This window comes from Electrophorus electricus, chromosome 11 (assembly GCF_041902795.1).
Source record: "Electrophorus electricus isolate QZ-2024a chromosome 11, ASM4190279v1, whole genome shotgun sequence".
In the NCBI taxonomy this organism is placed as follows: Eukaryota; Metazoa; Chordata; class Actinopteri; order Gymnotiformes; family Gymnotidae; genus Electrophorus; species Electrophorus electricus.
Window position 1 is genome coordinate 11,212,501 of NC_137507.1, and position 20,321 is coordinate 11,232,821.

The 20,321-nt window shown below is 41.1% G+C and overlaps 1 protein-coding gene across 10 annotated transcripts in view; it reads right to left on the minus strand.

Moving 5' to 3' along the window:
- pcloa (piccolo presynaptic cytomatrix protein a) overlaps positions 1–20,321 on the minus strand; it is a 51,595-nt gene that overhangs the window by 13,030 nt on the left and 18,244 nt on the right. For 9 of the 10 annotated variants that reach the window (XM_081723239.1, XM_081723233.1, XM_081723235.1 and 6 more), the window contains exons 4-12: positions 16,512–16,802; positions 11,374–14,956; positions 9,530–11,040; positions 5,920–7,966; positions 4,616–4,684; positions 3,329–3,405; positions 3,049–3,124; positions 1,852–1,977; positions 1–30 (exon numbers count right to left, since the gene is read on the minus strand). The exon at positions 1–30 is cut by the window's left edge and continues 79 nt beyond it. In XM_081723239.1, coding sequence (XP_081579365.1) covers positions 1–30; positions 1,852–1,977; positions 3,049–3,124; positions 3,329–3,405; positions 4,616–4,684; positions 5,920–7,966; positions 9,530–11,040; positions 11,374–14,956; positions 16,512–16,802 — 7,810 coding nt within the window. The remainder of the gene's footprint in view (positions 31–1,851; positions 1,978–3,048; positions 3,125–3,328; positions 3,406–4,615; positions 4,685–5,919; positions 7,967–9,529; positions 11,041–11,373; positions 14,957–16,511; positions 16,803–20,321) is intronic. The other variant, XM_081723236.1, reaches the window with a different exon arrangement.

Consider the following 20,321-nt stretch of genomic DNA (forward strand, 5'->3'; position numbering starts at 1 on the left):
GAATACCATTCCATTCCAGAACCTGCATTCCTGGACACACACACACACACACACACACACACACACATAAATACAATCAGGAATAAGCACTTTGTGAGAATTCATATCCTTTCTTAAACCGCAAACACCACATCACTCCTTGAGAAGAAGCCATAGGACCAAATGCCTCTGACATTGCAGATGCAAAGTAGATCACCAGCACAGCAAAGCCAGTATAGTCTACACCACAGCAAACACAATCACAGATAAAACCTTGCTCTTGGAGCACTTACACACGTCAAAGTGAGCCTTCAAGTAGGCCAGGTAGGCCCTCTTTCTATACTGTATTGCTTCCACCTTCAGAGGGATGTTTGGGATTCCTGCAGATTCAGTGTACGACTTGATTACATATCAGACACTTAACATGTGCATCCACTCAAAGACGCTGGCACTCAGTAAAAGGATCTGAATAGACTGTTCACACTTCTTGGATCCTTCACACCACCCTGTTCTGCTTGGCCTGCGTACGTAACATCAAGTGACAGCACTGCGGTATCCATGCTGAACACACTCTCATCTGACACCTGCACATGGAGCTGAAATGTTTAATAGTTCATCCTGATGTATTTGTCTTAGGTCAAGCGTAACACGTTACGGAGAAAAAGTGTACTTACACTGAGAAGCGACATAATTACAAAAGTCTGATTTGATCTTTGTTCTCTTTGTTTTCAAAAAACATGAGGAGGACAATGAGGAGAAATTAGAACAGAGGACAAGGCAGGAAGTGGGAAAATGAACCTTTGAAATTGAAGATACAGGACACAGACAGAAATAGGTCAGATAAAAGGGAAAAACAGAAAACAAATGTAATATGACCAGTAGTGGTAAGGCGCTGGACGGCCCCTCAGACCCCAGCTGTGTGCCCAAGCCTCATAAATTAACCAGAGCAGAGACAGATCCAGTGCTGGGTGCTCCATCTCCTCAGGCTCTGTGTGAATTATGACCTTTAGGATGCAGTACAAAAGGAGGCCAAGCAGGTCTAATTTACAGTGCCATTTGTGAACCCTCGTGCCTGAAGAAAGCACTACATTAATGTTCCCTGTCTGCTGTATCTGTGATTGATGCAGCTTGCAGAATTCACTGTGGTCAAAATGACTCCCAATAGCTAATTCCAGGGTCTGTGACAGCAAAAACCTGTAAAGTCTGGAAATCATAATTTTACTTTGAAAAACTGAACATCGAAAAGTTTTGATATTGTACATCCTGGCTAACCACAGTTGACAACATAAATGCAGAGTAGAACTACAGAGTATATCTGAAAAAGTAAGATTTCACATTCACTTAAATTTCTAAAAGGCACTTAGCAGAATGCCTTAAAGACAAGCAATACAAATGTAGTGTCTTTCTATGACTGATGTTATGAAAGACATTCTATGAAAGGCAATAAACTGCAGCGAGTTTAAAATTTTTCCATCTCTGATTCCCACATGTAGGAAATTACTGTCTTAGATGCCTGCTGACTTCAAAGTTGAAGAAACATAAGCTATCACATTGCAACATGCACAATTTGAAGAGCTTTTTTGGTACTGACATTTGTAGTACTGTTTATTCCTGACTTAATCTACCTTTCCACTTCTTCACATCATAAATGAGTCATGGCTGATGTGTGGAGGAGTAGATGTAGATAAGGGTCTACTCATTTCCTTTCTCCTCACTGAAACATGATGTCAAAGTATGTCAGATGTCATAAGCCTGGCCTTTCCACAAGACCTAAGAATTTGTGAGGGCTCACAAAAGTCATTTAAACCTAATGCTCAGTTAAAGAAACTAAGAGTGCTTGACAGGAAAAGGACATGTCTGTTACAGCCTTACCTTCCACAATCTTTCCTGTCTGTTCTGCTGCTCCTCCAGGTAAGACTTTTGCCACATATGCGCCGATCTCTCCGCTGCTTCCTGGGACCTCTTTACCCCCCACCACCCGGATGCCCAATCCATTCCCTGCAGGCAAAGCCCACCACAAACATGTTCAGATGAAAGTTCATGTCTTTTTGCAAATCATTTTAAGCACATTTACTGAATGACAATATGGCCGCCATGAGCCAAATGCAAATGGTTGCTCAGTTTATTCATACAGTCATACAGTATTTCTGAATGTCAGCCACCAGGCCCTGTTATCAGACCAATGTAGGCTTTACATTAGCCAGTCACAGTGCGGCACATGCAGCACAGCCTCTGTTTTCAGACATGGGCCTTATTTGTTCACCACTTCCTAATTATGAGGATAATCTGACTTGCATTACATGCCATTTTGGGGCTTTGATAGCTGACAAAAGTGGAAAGGTGCCAATGGACTAACATGCCATGAAATGTCTGCTGTCTTATAGTGCCTAAAGGAGCTCCATTGGAACTGCTCTATGAGCTAATGATGTACAGCCACACTGATGCTCTATGAGCTAACAATGTACAGCCACACTGACACACTGATGCTCTATGAGCTACACTCATACAGCCACACTCATGCTCTATGAGCTAATGATGTACAGCCACACTGATGCTTTATGAGCTAACAATGTACAGCCACACTGATACTCTATGAGCTAATGATATACAGCCACACTGATGCTCTATGAGCTAAAGATGTACAGCCAGATTGATGCTCTGTGAGCTAACAGTGTATAGCCACAATGATGCTCTATGAGCTAATGATGTACAGCCACACTAATGCTCAAGGAAGCAATAAAAGCACAGAGGAACTCAAGTGTCTTGTGCATCTGCTGACAGTCTGCTTGGTAATGTGGAATAATTACAGGCAGCAGGAAAATGCTGGAAGCAAACTTGAAAAGATATTAAATGCTTCCTCATTAGCCAGCCTTTTAAAGAATCGGTATAAAATATCCCTAAGATGCTAAACCATCTTTACAACTACCCTTCAGCCTCATGCTTTGTATGTCTGGCAGTCAGGAAGATAATCTTTTGCAAAGAAAGGATTTTCCATATTTTCTGAAAAGTGTCATTGCATCCTGTATTGCAACATGGAGGGGTTATGGGCAAGTACATATAGAGTTTTACCTGATACACTGCGGTCTTTAGGGTCCCTCTGCAATTTTACTCTCACATAGGGAAACTGGTAGTGCTGGGGTTTTGTCTGTAGTGTATCACAAAAACACAAATTCATGTACATGCACACAAAAAAGAAATTGTGAGTATGACATTTTAGTGTGAGAAATCATGCAGAAAATCAAGAGCTTGTCTCACCTCAAGTACAGATACTCGAGAAAGCTGATAACACAAAGACATTTGTACCTCTACTGTTTATATGTACACATGGAAGTACTTGCATATAATTTACCTGTCTCATGTCCAGCACATGACCATCATCTCGTGGCTTGTCAAACCAGTCAGTCTCCTCCTGACGCAGGTGGTAGGCTTAAAAAAATTACACCAGAATCAAACCTTTAAAAATATGTTCACCTGCTTTGCTAAAACAAATCCTAGCAGTTCCTTTCAGCCATATGGATCAGTTTTAAACACCAGAAACAGATGCAGTGTAAAGAAGCACTAGTTTTGTCCTCTAATTGTAAACATGCAGACGAGGGATAACACTGGAAGGGGATATTCATAAAGGAGAGGGTACTGTAGCATGCAAACTTCCAAATAAGAACAATCCAAAGGATTCCTCTTGTTAAATAATTATATCAGAATGCCTTTAAATCACCCCTCCTTGTTTTAGACTACCCATTAGTTTTATGAAATTTGTATGGAAGAGTTGGGAACAGAAGCAGACCACAGGTGGAGGTAGAGCACTACTAGAGTGTAGAACATGGCAAAGAGTCTCATTAAGGAGGTAAGGAGAGGTCTGAAGAAACTTGGGGAAAGTTGCAAAGCATGATGCCGTCCACCAGCGAAGCTAACTGTTGTGAGAATCTTTCAGTTAGATATATCTTATGGATGTACATATTAGACATACAGTACTTCATCATGGAGTGAATAGGTATACTTGAGGTGTAGCACAATATATGAACACCAACCTGATACATTAGAACTCTGACATTCAACTGTGGCATGACATGGATCAAAATGGAGAATATTTATATATTAAACTTAAATTCATAATATTGTTACATTTGAATGGTTCTGTGTACTTAGCAAATTTAGCCAGTTTACATATATTTATTAAATGAAGAAATCATCAAGCAACCGAATTGGAACCTTCATTAGATTCGATATCTAAATGCATGAATGGTGCAACAATGCCTTTTGGATTTTAAAATTGTGGCAATGTGGCATATTTGGACAATAAATTGGCAGTTAGATTTAGAGAGAGAGGAGCATGAAATTGAAAACTGCACACATGTAATGCACGCACGCAAAGAATTAAATCTTCTGTGGCAGCAGTGTTCTATATTATTGAGTGCATTTGTCATGCTCCCCACAAAGTATTGTTATGGAGATGATTTTGCTGTCAATGTGGTCGACCATGGGCTTATATATATGTGACTGGGCGATCATGGTAGTGGGTGGGTGGTACTCAGCAAGAGAGGGAGGGGTAAGTGGTGGGTGTTAAGGGTAGGAGTGGTTTGGTGGGTGTTAGAGGGAGTGGTAGGGGGAGCTGGAAGCTAGAGTGATTATACTCTACCGTCTGTGACATTCTCATGTGTGTTTCCTTGATCGTCTCTGTTCAGACCCACCAGGGAGTCACTTAGTGCTGTAACCAAGGCAAATGCATTTACTTCCAGATGGAGCATATGATGTGTTCATCATATGGTATTACATGTATGGGGACCATAGCAATATATTTAAAGGAATTATAAAATGAGTGCTGTTAAATGGTGTAATAGATTTGGGTTGGAACAATAAGTAAATTAGTTTTAGAAGTAATGCAATTATTGGTGTATTATATTGTGTCTACCAAGTATAGAAGAATATATAAAACAGTAAGATATCAAGACTTAATTTGTGCTTATAACTTTCATTCACAACCCCACTCAACACACACAACACACACACACTATGAAACAGGCAATTATCCAGAACACAAATATTAAAAAGCAGAGCCTTTTCTCTTCAAAGAGAGCAAAATTAATCATGCAACAGTATGCATACAGTCATGCAAAAAATAAAAACAGAATGTTTATTCACAAACAAACAAAACAAATTTTCATTTTTATAGAAACACCAAACATGCATGGAAATAATGTACACCATTTTGACTATTAAAAAACAATGAGTGCATCACAAATCACTGAGAGAGGACTTTTAGTCCTAAAGTCATTATATTTGGAAAAAAAAAAAAAAAAAAAAAAAAAAAAAAAAAAAAAAAATATATATATATATATATATATATATATATATATATATATATATATATATATATATATATATATATATATATATAGAGAGAGAGAGAGAGAGAGAGAGAGAGAGAGAGAGAGAACTATATAACTGTAGTAAAGTACACACATTTCGGACGGAGGTCCTTCATCAGCTATGCAATAATATATATGCAATATTATAAAACTATTCCATGTAAGCTACTGAGAAGAAAAAGTATTTGGTCCTCTCAAAGTTACATAAATGATGCCTCCTTTTGCATTTTCATAAAAGATTAATTAAAAAGTGTACAAGCATGCTGCATAGGCAGAAATGTGGAACAAAATAGACAGCCAGTAGAGAAAAATCAAAGAATTCAAAGCATTTAAATGTATAAACATACAAAAAGATTACATTAGCATAGACAGGTATAAAGAGCCTTTTTGAGCTTGATAAGACATTATATCAGATTCCAGTATTTAAACACAGAACAGAGAGAGCTTGAATGTTGAGATACATCCATGAAAGGTTTCACAGAAACACATGGAAAAACATTCAGGAAGAAAAAGAGTAAAGGAAATGGTTGAGAACTGGTGTCTGAGAAGGACATTCTAAGAATTAAAAAGTTACCTTCACTATCAGACATTGTGCCCTGCAGGTCATCCATGAGCACGTAACTGCGCCCTCTGGAAGGGTCCTCTCTAAGCTGCTGCTGTTGGGGGTCCTGAAGGGAGAGGCATGACCCAAACTGGTCACGGGAGTCGGCAGATATAGGCGGGAGCGGACCTGCAGATGCCCGTGCCATACCCATCGGCTGACCCACTGGACTTAGTGGACTCTCTTCCTCAGAGTTTTGTGCCACAATAGGGATTCGCCCCCGCCCCCCTTGGCCAATAGGCAGGCTAGTAGGCTTTGTCCTACCCGATGGAGTCTGATAGGCTGAAGTCTCTGAGGAGGGGTCACCCTCTCCTTTAAGCCTCAGAGAAGTGCTAGAGGTGTCCCTTTTGATGGAGAGGTCCAGGCCATACATAGAGGAAGGTCTAGAAGAAGGTCGAGATCGGCTTCCACTAGGATAAACTGAGTCCTCTCCCAGGGATGACCTCATACCTGTGTTTAAGTTGAGGGAACCAGCTAAATTTGCACCTAGTGTAGAGCCCAGGTACTTCTGCTGTTCTGCAATGTTCTTACGAAGCCCAAAGGTGATCTCATCTTGTAGTAATCTGCTTGACCTTGGGGAAGCAGCACTGGATCCCAAGTAGCTGCTATAGTCCGTCTCTAAGCCCCTACTGTCCTGGATGGAGGAATATTTTCCAATGTTGCTGGTGGTTTTGTGTTTCTGGTAAAGCACAGATGCTGGAAGCTGCTTTGCTGCTTGCTTCTCCAGGGTTAATCTACTTATGCTGTACTTCTCTGTCTTGGGAAAGGCCCTATAGCCCCCACTAGTTACAGCAGTATTAGAGGTATAATGATGTGAAAGGCTAGCCAGCTGCTCTAAGCTCTCAGTGCCCCCTGTGCTCCTCCTGAACTCTTGCTTCAATTGTTGTTTAAGGAGCTTCAGCTCGTATGGTTCTTCCATTGGGTCCTCATCATCTTGGGTCTTTCCATAGGAATGAAGCCTGGAAGAAGTGCCAAGATAATCTGTGCCCACATCTGCAGCTGTGCGTCTCAGTAGGCGCTCTGCTTTTGCCAGTTCTCTCTCAGCAATTCCATAAGTTGTTGACGCAAGGCCAGTCGTGCTCTTGGCAATGTCGGCTGCATCCTCTAAGAGGAGGTAATTTCTGGGTGTCTGGTGATGTTGGTCCAAGTCAGCATAGAAAGAGTCTGCTGACACACTGGACATTGGACTTCCTGCCATACTGCCTCCACGGTCTTCCAGACTACGTAGGTCAAGATGATTTCCATACTTCCCTCCCAGATATGATGAGGTGTCATAGTTGGTGGACACTTTGGTGGCATCTAGTTCAGACAGAAGAGCAGCTTGTTGCCTGGCTTTCTGCTGTAGTAACAGCATCTGGTGGTAGCTTTGCTGCTGTGAGGCAGTCAGAGAGGGCACAGAAGAGTAGATAGACTGAGACTGATAGGGCTGTTGAGACTGGTACAGGGACTGCTGGTACTGTGGGTATTGGAACTGGGAGTACTTGCCATACTCGTGTTTGGTCTGTGGCGGAACAAACTCATCTAATTCTGACAGTGGAGCTGTGCGTGGTCTCTCAAGTCCATGCCCACCCACCACTTCCTCTCCACCCCCACCCCTCCTTGTTTCACGAATGTTGTTCACCTCACTATCAGACATGTAGTCACGATCCTCTGCAACACTTTGGAGATATGCCCTTTCCCTCTTCTCTCTTTCCTTAAGTAAGGCCTCTTTCCTTCTGTTGATGCCCATCTCCAGATATCGCAGCTTGGCATCAATCTCTTTCTCTTCTTCATCCAATTCAGCTTGTTTTTTGCGAAGTTTAGAGGATTCTCGTTCTACAAGGTCCAGTTCGCGGTCAATGTCCTGCAAGATTTTTGCCCTTGCCATGTTGGAGCTTCGGCAGAGACGGCGGCGAGCAGAGGCAGTGCTGTATGCTGCTTGACTAGTGTTGGCAGCCTCCTCTTCTGAAGGTGGGTTAGGAAGGGTCCTCTTCACTTTCTTTTGTGTGCCAGAGGGAGTGCCACTTGGAGATACTTTACCCTGACAGGGAAAAAAGAAATGCAATACAAATGTAATTACACTATGTTAACACATCAACTTAACAGTGATTTACAGTCAAACCTATTTTAATTATTTTTGGCATTATTATTACTCAAAGGAGAGATGTGCTTCTTGATAATCACTGAAGTGGAAAATGTATTTTTAAGCCCTTATTAATATTTTAATTTGATGATTAAGCATTTTCTAAAACTTGAGAGAGTAATCAATTACTTACCACTAGATCTATGCACACAACTAAAGCTTTCTGATGAGCTTTCATCACAGATTGAGCTCAAAAGTATTTCTTTGATATTGCCACATATTGTCTATTATTATCCTACTTATGAAAATGAACATTTTAATTATTTTTTTTAGTTGCAAAGTTTTGTGAAGTTCTTACGAAGCCCAAAAATGATCTCATCCTGTAGTAATCTGCTTGATCTTGGTGAAGCACTTGATCCCAAGTAGCTGCTATAGTCTGTTTTAAGCCTCGACTGTGCTGGATGGAAGTATTTTTGTGTGGTATTTTTGTGTTTGTGTGGTATTTTTGTGTTTCTGGTAAAACACAGATGCCAGAAGCTGCTTCTCTGCCTGCTTCTCCAGGGTTAATCTACTTATGCTGTACTTCTCTGGGCCTATGGCTTCCACTGGTTATACCTGTTTTAGGGGTGTAATGATGTGCAAAGATGTACTGCTCTAAGCTCCCCGTGCCTCCTGTGCTCCTCCTAAACTCTTGCTCCAGTTGTTGTTTTAGGAGCTCAAAGGTTCTTCCATTAGGTCCTCATCATCTTGGGTCTTTCCATACGAATGGATCTTTGAGGATCTGCCAAGGTAATCTGCGCCCACACTCGATCTTACAACTTACCATTTACCATTATACTACTAAAGATTTTGGAGAGCTTTCATTAAAAGAGTAAACCCATAGGTAGAAATCCCTTAAGGTTATGCGTTTTCTGTAGTTTTTCTGCTTTGTCATGCATTGTCTGTCATTACATAATAAATTATAACATACTGGTTTAACTGCAAAGCCAAATAACATTTCAGAAAGATCAACTGGGAACAGAGAACTCTGCATACATGGTAAAACTGCATACACTGTAAAACTTAGGAAAACAACATACTTTTGAAAGCTATGGATTGAGCACTGAAAAAACAATACATTTTGTTGTGGTGCCTTTGAATAGATATGCAATAAAACAGCAAGCAAGTCAATGAAAATCAAGCACTGGAAAAAAGAAAGAGCAAAATGTGAGAACTATGAACTATTTAGACAAAAAGGAACATATCGGGACAAAATCTGAACTATTAACTTGGCTATTATCTTTTCACAATGATGTAGTGAACTTAAATACAAAGAAAAAGAATAAATTAAATGAATTAAATAATGACACAATGATATTTATAGAATCAAATTGATTAACACATTACTTAGAAGAAATGGCATGATAAGGAGACATAAAAAAATAAAGACACAACATACCATGATATTAGCTCCTAAAGCATTTATTTGAACATAAAAGGTCAAATGTTTAATATTAAAGATGAAACAAAATGTGTACTCACAGAGTAACCCTCTGAATACTGGAAACTGGTTGCTGCTCTCTCTTCTGTAGTTGGGCTCATAGGTTTGGGGTCAGACATAGACCTCTGAATGACTTTGGGTGCCCTGGGACTACTAGGAGGGACTCTAGATGGGTCTGTAGCATGTATTTTCTGTGGGCTGGTGTCCCCAAGAGATTTCTCATAGGACACAAACTCAAGGGATTTACTAGGGGACATACAAGGAGATATTGGTGAGTAGAGGACTTTGGGGGATTTTGGGGGAGCTGGATCAACCTTTAGAGTGGAGGTGTCTGCTTTAAGAGACTGATTTATGTCTAATGGGGTAGGGCGAATCTTAGTTCTGTCAGAATTAGGATAATCAACCCTAGTGTCCAGCTGTACAGTGTGTGTTCCTGATGAATCTGTTTGTACAGAGATTTCTGTGAGAGCCTGCACTGAAACTCCACTTTTCTCACTTGAGCTGTATTTACAAACTCGTGGCCTACTACGTCTACCTCGAGCAGGACCTTCCCACTCATCCTGGTCTTCATCATCTGTCTGCACACAACTGTCTACACTTTTCTTGGCACTCTTCTTTTTCCTGCTAGCAGAGTAGGTGCTATCTGTATTATCCTCTTCATCAGTTTGACACCCACTGTCCATCCTTCTGTCTGTCCCCATCACAAGGATGTGTGAGTGCTCATAGGTCTCATCTGGATACATTTGGCTGTATTTCTGATCCTCCAGCTGCTGTCTGAGCTGCTCTTGGAGCCTCTGAATCTGTTCCAACTGCTCCTGTTGCTGAGCATATGTTTCTTTTTGCATCATGAGGTGCGCTTGCCTTTCTTCCTCCTGCTGGCACAGGAGCTGCTGCTTCATAGCCTGTAGCTCTTCAAGCTCTTTCTGTACCATGAGTTGCTCCTGCTCCCGGAAGCGCTGGATCTCTTGCCTCTCCCATTCTAGCTCTTCAGCAACACGCTGCTGTTTTATCTTCTCTAGCTCCAGACGCTCACGCTCCATCTGATACTGTTCATCACCTGGAACCATGGGTGAGGACAAAGCCTCTAGTGAAGCTGCAATTGCCTCCAATGAGGCATCTGTGTAGTCCAGTGCTGCTACTGTGGTTATTGTAGGAACTACTTCTGAGAGACCTGCAGAAAATATATTCTCGGAGAGACCTGTCTCCAGGTTCAAGGGCATGATGCACTGATCGGCTGCTGTATTCACATCAATCATGGAAAGGAAACTCTGTGATCTAGTGAGAGGCTGATTCTGCAGATTTGACAGTGATGGCATTGTGTCACTAGTATGCATGCCTGAGAGAGTGTTGTATGTTGTACTGAAGATAGATCCAGGTTGGGTAGTTATAGCATATGTAGAAGGAACTGGTGCTGCTACAGAGGAGTAAACCACACCGTTTGAAGATCTCAGGACACTAGAAACTCCAAAGTGAGTTCCAACAGCAGATGTTATTCTGGCCTGGGAGTAATGTGGGACTGCTGTAGCTTTGCTTGAGTAGTCCACAGCTTCACCTGTTAAAAGTTCATAATGTAAATAATAAGCTTTGTCTATAAAACCACTAGTAAATACGCCAAGAAAACCATGCTGTGTTTAAATGTCATGCAAAAGTAATTTTTGCCAATTTATTGGACCTGCAAAGCATAAATTAGATTAAGTGACATGCAGAGGCATGCACCCAATTACAAAAAATAAAACAAAATGAAAAATACAAATATGCAAAGCCATTCCATATAAAAGATGCAATGAACATAATGCATCTAAAAAGCACAAAAAGTGTTAGATGGGAACAAGCATAGGTAACTCAAAATGACACCTGTGAGAAAGATCTGTAATATTGCACTGACCTGCCACTGCACAGTGTGTCCTGTGCAGACCAGAGGTTAGGTCTACAGCACCCTCCATTGCCCCGTTGTAATCATAACTATTTTTACTCTTGTACAGGAAGAGACTGGCCTCAGCCAAATTAGTGTCAGACATTGAGGGCTTGATTCCACCAAGTCCTCTCATGCCATAGGGAGAGCGATCATACTGGTAGTGATCATCTCTATAGCCAAAGCGGTCCTCTGGCAATGGAGCTGAGGGCTGCTGAGTTGTGGCACAGCTACCTGCAAATGGAAGCTTATAGACTACATCACAACAGACTGCTCGTCTTCCTGCTGTCAGGTCTACTGGTTTACCCTCATCTTCAGTCATCACTGCTGTAACTGCCTCTGAAGTGGACCCATCTACAGAGACCATGGTTTGAACAGGCTTTACAGTAGTGAGATCAACTGCACCACATACGCGAGTTTCTGGCCAAGGTGGAATTGTGCTAATGCCATTCCTTGCAACTGTGGGTGCTATTGTCACAGGAACAGGGTGAGTTTTACCCCCAGCTGTGGAAAGATTGATTGGCTTTTCTGGTTGAGAACCAACAGGATGGTAAATAATTTGGGAAACAGGCTCAAAAGCTGTTGCAAGTGGGAAAGGCATTGAGGTAGCTTGGGAAAGATCATTGTTCCTGTAGGCCATAGTATCTGTACAATTGAGGATGGTTATTTCATCAGTTACCACAGGTACTGAAGAACTATCAATGCTTAGGTTCATTACAGATGACTGAATAGCACTGTGCTGTCGCCCACTCACACCAGCAAGGAAGCAATGCTGTCGTGACTCAGAGGATGACAGATCCATACCTTTTGTAACAGTTTCAGCATCCACTTTTGGAGTGCGTAGATCAACAACCTCACCAGAATGACAGGGAACCCCATTATGTTCTTGTACTGGTTGTGATCTCAGATGTTCAGGGACACTTCTCCCAGTGGGAGATGGTGGTGGTGTTTTTTCTTGCACAACAGACACTGTTGTTCTTTGAACTACCTGGACACCAATATTTGGAATGACTACTTGCCCTGGACCTGATATTTCTGGGCTGTCTACGGTTTCTGTAAAGTGTGTGAATGTTAATGGTACCCTAGGGGACGTGGGACCAAAACTTATAAGGGCTTGGGATGTCACACCATCTACTGGTGAACCAGGTTGGGATGGCAGAGTAATTACTACATAAGTGTCATGTAAAGACTTGCCAAACCTTGGGGATGTGGGGGACTTAATGGGTGATGTAGCCCCTGATTTATTCTCAGCTGAATGACTCAGATTCAGAGCTCCGTGTATGGAGCCTGTGGGGAGTATGTTTGGTCTTGTTGGAGCATAAGAAGAAGGTGGCTGGGCACTTGTTATGGGTTTTGGAGCTATGGGCGGTTTGATAGTCTCTCCTATTCTGTGACTGAATGTCAGGCCTGCAGGTATGGAGGATGGCTTTGGAGGCACAGGAGGAGGAATGTGGGGTTTGTATAATAAAGCTACAGGTTGTCTAATCTGTGTACTAGGGGCTGTTGCTGGCATTCCAACAGGAACTGTTCTTTGGGGAAAATGAGGTGGAATAATTTTGGGATAAACAACAGGCTTGGGTAGAGTAGCGGGTGGTAGAGGTGGGGGAGTGGGAATGTCTGCTGTTTCCTGAGCTCTGCGTAGAACTGTTGGCTTGGGAGGGACAGGAGGGGCAGCTGATACTATGCTAGGTACTGTTGGAGTGTACTGTGGTACAGTGGGTAAAGGTGATACTGGAACAGAAGGTCTAGAAGCTATGCTAGGAACTGGAGTAGGGGAATCATCTACTTGAGTAAACTCTGAAGACTTTGACAAGTCAACAACATCAGTAGTAGATCTGGTAACAGCAGCTGGTATTTCCTTTGCCTCAGCCACTGGAGTATGTGTTGATGTTGATGCAGTACCCAGTTTTTGACTTAAAATGCTTTCCTCTCCAGATTCCTCTTCACCTGAGGAACACTGTGTCACTGTAAGATCAGGTATAACAGGTCGAACTCTTTCTTGAGGAGCATTCTCTAGTTTGGTGGCAGATGTTTCTTTTATTTCTTTTGCTGTGTTATTCAAATCAGAGATTGATTGGGTTGGACTTGTACCCGGTGTCAGAACACTTTTTTGTTTTTTCATAAGTTCTTCATAAGCTTCCTCAGCATTCAATAATGGTTTTCCATCCTTGCCGAGCTGTCCAGAGATGCTTGTACTGATGGACTCTACTTTTGGGTCATTTAGGGGAGGAATGATATCTGGTTTGGGAATTTCATCCATGGTGTGATCCTCTTTAAGATTTTGCTCTTTCTTGCTCTGCAGTATGTCTTCATAGACTTCATCAGGAGAGCTTAGTGTTTTTGCTTCTTGGTCATTTTTTTCTGTCGTTGATTTTGCCCTTAGCATTATTTCTTCATAGGCTTCATCTGCTGTTTTTTCAGGTTGTTTTTCCTTTGTTTCTTTGGATTGGTTATCAGTATTTTGCTCATCTGTTGGAGAATATAAAGAGACTGATGTTGGCAGCTGATATCCTTCTTGTACAGCAGCAATCTTCTCTGGAAGAATTTCAAATCCTTCTGGTTCTGATTCCATGCTTGGGGAGAAATCTGAACAGGAGGATCTTCGGAATTCCTCCATCTCTGCTTCTTGCCGTAGCTCCTCTGTTGGAGAAGCATCTTCAATTGGTGAGAGATTGCTTGGTGGAGTTTTTGGCCTCTCCCTCCTTCTCTGTGCTCGTATCTCCTCTTTATCCTTCTTAGATTTTTTTCCAGAGATCTTCTGCTTCTCCTGCTCTTTCAGGAGCTCTTCCTCCTCACGGAGCTCTTCTTCTTCAGATGAATCTTCAATGGTGGGTAGCATCTGGCCTGGCTGCCGGTGCTTGGCTTTTCTGTGCTGCTTCCCCTCACCACTGGACCGAATATGGCTTGGGCTGCTGCTATCACTGTCTTCATCAAGAGAAGACAGCGATGTTGGAGATGTCCCTGGAGTAAAGCTGGAAGCATGCAAGCTTGAAGAGCCTTCACCTCTGGATCTGTCATCAGGGGAATCTGTAAGGCTCTCTGGTTCACCATCATCTGAAGTTGGTTTAACAGTGGCCACACTGTTGAGTTCGATTGTTTTGAAATGACGGATACCGGTTCCATTGTCTGCCACAGATATTTCGAGGTTAGGTTCCTTCTGTTCAATGGATGGTGATGAAACCTCATCAGCACTCATTTCCATAATCTGCTTACGGATCGACTCTTCATCTGCAGCACCTGGGCTCTGCCTGCCTACATTCTTTTGAGGTGAAGGCTCTCCCTCACTGCTGTTCTCCAAAATCTTTCCTTCAAGGTCTGTTGGGATTTCTAGCTTCTCTTCATGTTTGCCCTGCTCTGTGCTGATTTTTGGAGACTCTGGGAGACTCTCAGTGTTCACAGTGTCGATTTGTTTCTCATCGTTAGAGGATGCTGTCTTTGCCTCTAGTATTGGAAGTACAGTATTTTCCAACTTAGCTATATCTGAAGGGCTGGTGGGACTGCATGCTTCACTGGCTTCCTCTTTGCCACCAGGTTGCTCTAATAGTTCACCTTTTTTCTGAAATAAAGAAAAAAGTTAAAGTTAAAGCTAGAAAAATTGGAATTTTCAAAACAAGAATATATAAAGAAGGTAAAATAGTGCAACATAGCAGTAACACTTATCTAAAATGTCTAAAAGTTCTTTGTCCCACATTTTCTCTACAGCTACATATACGATTACCTCTCTCAATTCATTAAATTCTTTAGGCATTATCAAAGCAAAAATGCTTTATCAAGCATTTTTTTCAAAATGCATTGGCCCACCTTCCACCTTTGTCCTTTGAATGTCTGCAGATGGCATTTCCACATGGGATTTTTTTCTTGTTTACTAGCTCCAGGCTGTGGAGAAGGAGGTTCTACTACAGGATCTGAGGTACAGTCTACACTTTCATTATTAGATTTGGTGTCAGGCTTTTCTTTAGTAGTGAGTAAGGTTTTACCTCCCTTAAAATTTTCTTTAAGGGGCATAGGAGCAGAATCTATCTTTTGGGCTAGTTATATAAGATGTTGCACATTTGACTTTAGTTCCCTTTCTGACTTCTGCCCCTGTTTCCAACTAAAGGGAACAGAGATTGAGCTCTCTGGTCTGGTGAAATAGATGTGCTAGACTGTTCTGGAACCTTTTTTGAGATGGTGTCCTTCTCCATTCGAAGTCTTTACAATATCATTCACTGACTGCACTGTTTTATCCTGTGAATCTTTGTGCCCATATTTAGCATCACAAATTGAAGACGATAATAACCTCTGCTCTGATTTTGCTTTAACTGATTTACTTCTGACAAACACTCTTGAATCCCTGATGGCTTTTCAGGTTTACATTTCTTTTTTTTTTTCCTGCAGACTCTGAACTATCTTGATTCGAGTATTCGTGTGTGAAATGTTTTAATACATTTTGCAGGGATAGATTCTTTTTTTCTTTAATAGCATTGGCTTCACTAAGAAATTCACCAACTTCTTGTCTCTGTTGTTTTTACTGGCATTTTGATACGCAGAGCACCCATCTCCTTTTCTCCTACTTTAATTGGAGTAGCAAGTTTATCTGCTACAGGGACATTTTCATCATCTGATATATTTCCTGTACTGCAATGTATATGATAAGATGAAGCTAGTTTAACAATACTGAATAGTCTGAATACTGAATATCTGAATATTGACGTTGTGAAATCCCCTCTGCTCCTTGATCAGTTGCCTTCTGCTCTGTTTCACTGATAACAGGATGTATATTACTTGTGCAGTTATCACCTCTGTGGATGGCTTAACATGTGTTAATTGTATTGTTTGCAGCCTGTCTGGGTTAATCTCAAACTTGTCCAATGGCAGGACCTTACTGGGGTTTCCAACCAACTTTACTGGTTGACTCTGCACTTGCTCATTTTTTCTCCCTTTTGGTCCTCAAAATGCAGCTGTTTCTTCTACTCTTTCATCCTCTTTAACATCTTCTGTATACCTTTGGATACTATTAGGAGGAGGGGTGGCAGCTTTGACTGTTGGCTCAGGTGGAATGGATGTGCCTTTTTTGTTTTCTGATGTGATATCAAATGTTTGCTCCTCACTTCCCTCAGGTATTAACCTACCTCTGTGCTCTCCAGTACTGCATTTTCCCCATCCTGTTGCACTGCAGCTGACTCTACTACAGGTTTAGCATCGTCTGTGGTAGCTGGGGCCTGAGTTACATCGGGGGTTGGTGTGGGTGCTTTGGCAGTGGGAGTAGGTGATGCAGGGGTAGAGGAGGCAGTTGGGTCTGGGGAAGGTGGGGGGGTAGGTTGGGATTTAGCTGGCAGCTTTGGGGAAGGTGGAAGTGGCATATCCCCAAGTTTTCCAGAGAGAGTCCTTTGTGTCTGGCAGTTCAGGCATAGCCATTCGTTCTGTAAGACAATAAGCAAATACATTAACATGGGTGTAACACAAAATGCCTTTGGAACTTGCAGCATATTTCACAAGTAAGCAGTGGATTAACAGAAAAAAAATAAGGTTATTTTTCTTTTTATTGTTTTTTTGCAATTATTAGTGGAAATATGAATATTGTGACTTTATTGTTTGTGACTTTATTGTGCTATACCTGACAAACATGATATGCCATCTTGCTTTTACTGTCAAATAAACTAAACTAGATGTGTTTTAATTTCACGTCATTTACATTAAGCAGGCCTGGGCAAGGAGAGTCCAGAATAACCAATTCTATTTCTGGGGAGATAGTTACATGTTAATTAAGAGAGATACATATAGTCCATTATTCATGGTAATAGGACAACCTGTCAGAAAAGTTCAGCTTTGATACAGACATGTGCCACAGCAGACCATTTGGTTTATTTCTGTTTGTTTATGACTGTGTGCAGATTTGTGTGTGTGAGCATCAGGGTGGATGATAACAGGCAGCTGATTGTTCTGGTGGGATTGTTCAGGAGAATTAACTAAATGCCTGTATTTAGAGCCAATTAAAGCTTACTGCAAACAGAGCAGAGTGAACAACAGAAGAGCTGTTCCCTCCATGTTGACTATCCAGTACAGGATCTCTTTACTTTGATTTAATCTTTAGTTCAGTTGGTGACAAGCATCTTGGTTGACTGTCTTTTCAGCAATAGCTTAATTAAGACATACCTACAGCACAAAGAATGCTCACATTTATCAAAAGAAGCACTATAAATGCTGAGACCTGCAAAATCAACTACATTTGAAGCGCCATGTGCAGTATATTGCGACAGCAAAAGCCTCAGACAGTGCTAAAATGAGAGATAAATATATACCCAGAATGCAATGAGAATGGCACAAACGCAGTAGTCATATGACACTGTTCTTGCTTCAAAGGCTGATGTAAATTTTGGAAGTTTTCTCTCACATTTGAGTGCTGAGGCTTAATGCGTTATACTCAGCATTTCCGTGATTCTCCACTGGTTTCACAGACGGTCTTAATCTAAATTAAACAGTCTTGGGTATCACAGTGGTTTAAGAGGGCAAGCAGAGCAGAGACTGGCATTTATCACAGCCAAGTAGGAATGGAACTGTGGAACATTCCAAGCACTCAGAAAGCACAAATGAAGCACAACATAAAAATAAGGAAATTAGTTTACTATAAGATCACAACTTCAGAATGTCATAAAATATTTTAGTTGTACGATTGATATGAAGAAAATATAAGATGGAGTGTTACCCTTCTCTATGTGCTGTTCCAGAAGCTGCACTTTAAAGGTATCTATAGTAATAAAAAAGATTACTGACCCTTTTCCTCCATCTCTTATCCTGCAGTTTAAGCAATTTTATTGTAAAATAATCATGTTCTTTTTTTACCTTCATCTGCACTTTCCAGCCAAATTAACACCTAGAGACTGGTGAGCAGTGATTTCTATTAACTCAGAAAAAGTGAAGCCAGTGTGCATTCTTTTCCTACTCACTTAATTCATCAGTAATGAAGCACCCAAGCTAAGCGGAGAATGATATTTTGTTATCAGATCTTATTCAGGGGGAGACAAAGCTGGAACTGAATGAAATTCCATCTGTTTGACTCTCAGGTCACTGGCAGCGATGATGAAACATCAATAGTCATTTTGTTCAATCGCTGGCGAAATAAAATGTAACACTGTAGTATGATATGGCCAAGGTCCTTCGGAGTCCCATAATGCAATGGGTTTTTATAATGCTATCCATTAAATTAACCAAGCCAAGAGGAAGACTGATCATAACTGATGTGAAGTAATGAGAACACAGTCACATGATATGTGATTGGGCCTGAAAACCACATTTGTTTTACCCATCAGAGATTCTATCACATGAGCTGAGTGTATAACCAAGGGAATCAGACACAACTTTATAGAACATTTCCCTGGAACATTTCCCAGCCCTGGAGCCTTTATGTGTCTCAGGTACCTGATAAACAGTTGTCACTGACTTTATTACCAATTCCAGCAGTCATAATCACATTTGATTTTTACTGGGGAAGTTAAGGTCCGCATCAACCAAGCTTGTTTAAATTACTAGTGAGTCATACTTCTTGCACTAGTCATCTCTCCAAGTATGAGAACTGAATGTGAAGATAATTAGCACCAAATCGTAAAGACTTGGACCGCATGGATGGCAGATATACACATAGACCTACACACTGATGACATATATATTTGAGATTCACACCACCATAATAAAAGAAGTCTATCATATAGTAAAGACGAATATGTTTTAAGTACTTCACTCACCTCAGAGAACTGGGAATTTAAACCATGCTGAGGTATTAAGGGAGAAAACAAATACAGAAAAGACCATTTAAAATGTCTGGCCAGTGCTTTTCTTCACTTGACTAGCAGGTGGCAAATTGAAAGGGTCTCTGATATCAGAAAACAAAAGATATTTTCATCTGTGCTTTGCATGTGTTTTTAGGCAAATCGGAGGATCTAATCAAAGCATAGAAGGAGCATTGCTAATATCAATAACATATCAGGTAGATAGTATAAATATAAAACCTTCAAAATATAACTCAGGACAGAGGGGAGTTTTCATGCTGTCTATTTTACTATGTGTGTTGGATTCAACAGCCAATTAGGAAATAAATGCCCAGAAAATGACATCCTCTACTACGGAATAAAACTCTTAGTAAGGTGAAACTAGAGAGAAAAGGGCATTTTCATCTGTGAAGGTGAATATGCTATAGCTTTGATTAAGTGTTAAGGAACACAATATGCTAGCAACATAAAACACAACAAAATCTTGACTGTATTGTCCATCTAGTGTAGTGTCCTAGATGGTATTTTGAGCTGGTTGAAAGGACTGAAGTGGGTGGGTGTGTTCGCTCCCAGAGAGAGCTTCCTGTCGATAGAAGAAACAGGAACGTGTGTGTGTGTGTGTGTGTGTGTGTGTGTGTGTGAAGTCTGGCAATAAATGTGGGAAATGAAGCTAAATTTACTCATAACTGTGGCACTGTGGTTGATTTCTGTTCGTGCACTGAGGAAAGCCATCACTAACGCTGATATCATAGATTACATATATATCTATGTATCACCACCCACATCATTAAAACACCTATTTTGCACTTACATTTACTGGCCAAAGATTATGAATGCCTATCTTATAGGTCATTTTATATCTGTGCCATTACATTCCATTTTTTGCCTCACCAATGTAAGCCACTCTCCACCCTGGTTCTCACTGGTTAGCTTGTGACCACAGGACCACTGATGACTATTCTCACCACAGCAGTAGTACTGACATGGTAGTGGCATGGAAGTTGGTTTTGAAAGGTACCTGCATTACAGCAGTGTCAAAGGTGATCTGCCACCCAGAAATATCCAGAAAATATAAGAAACTATGAGGAGTTGGAAGATACATGAATAGTTGGAGGATGCAAATTGTGCACAGCAACAGATCTACAGTCTCTAAATTCTTCTGATTAATAAATGTTT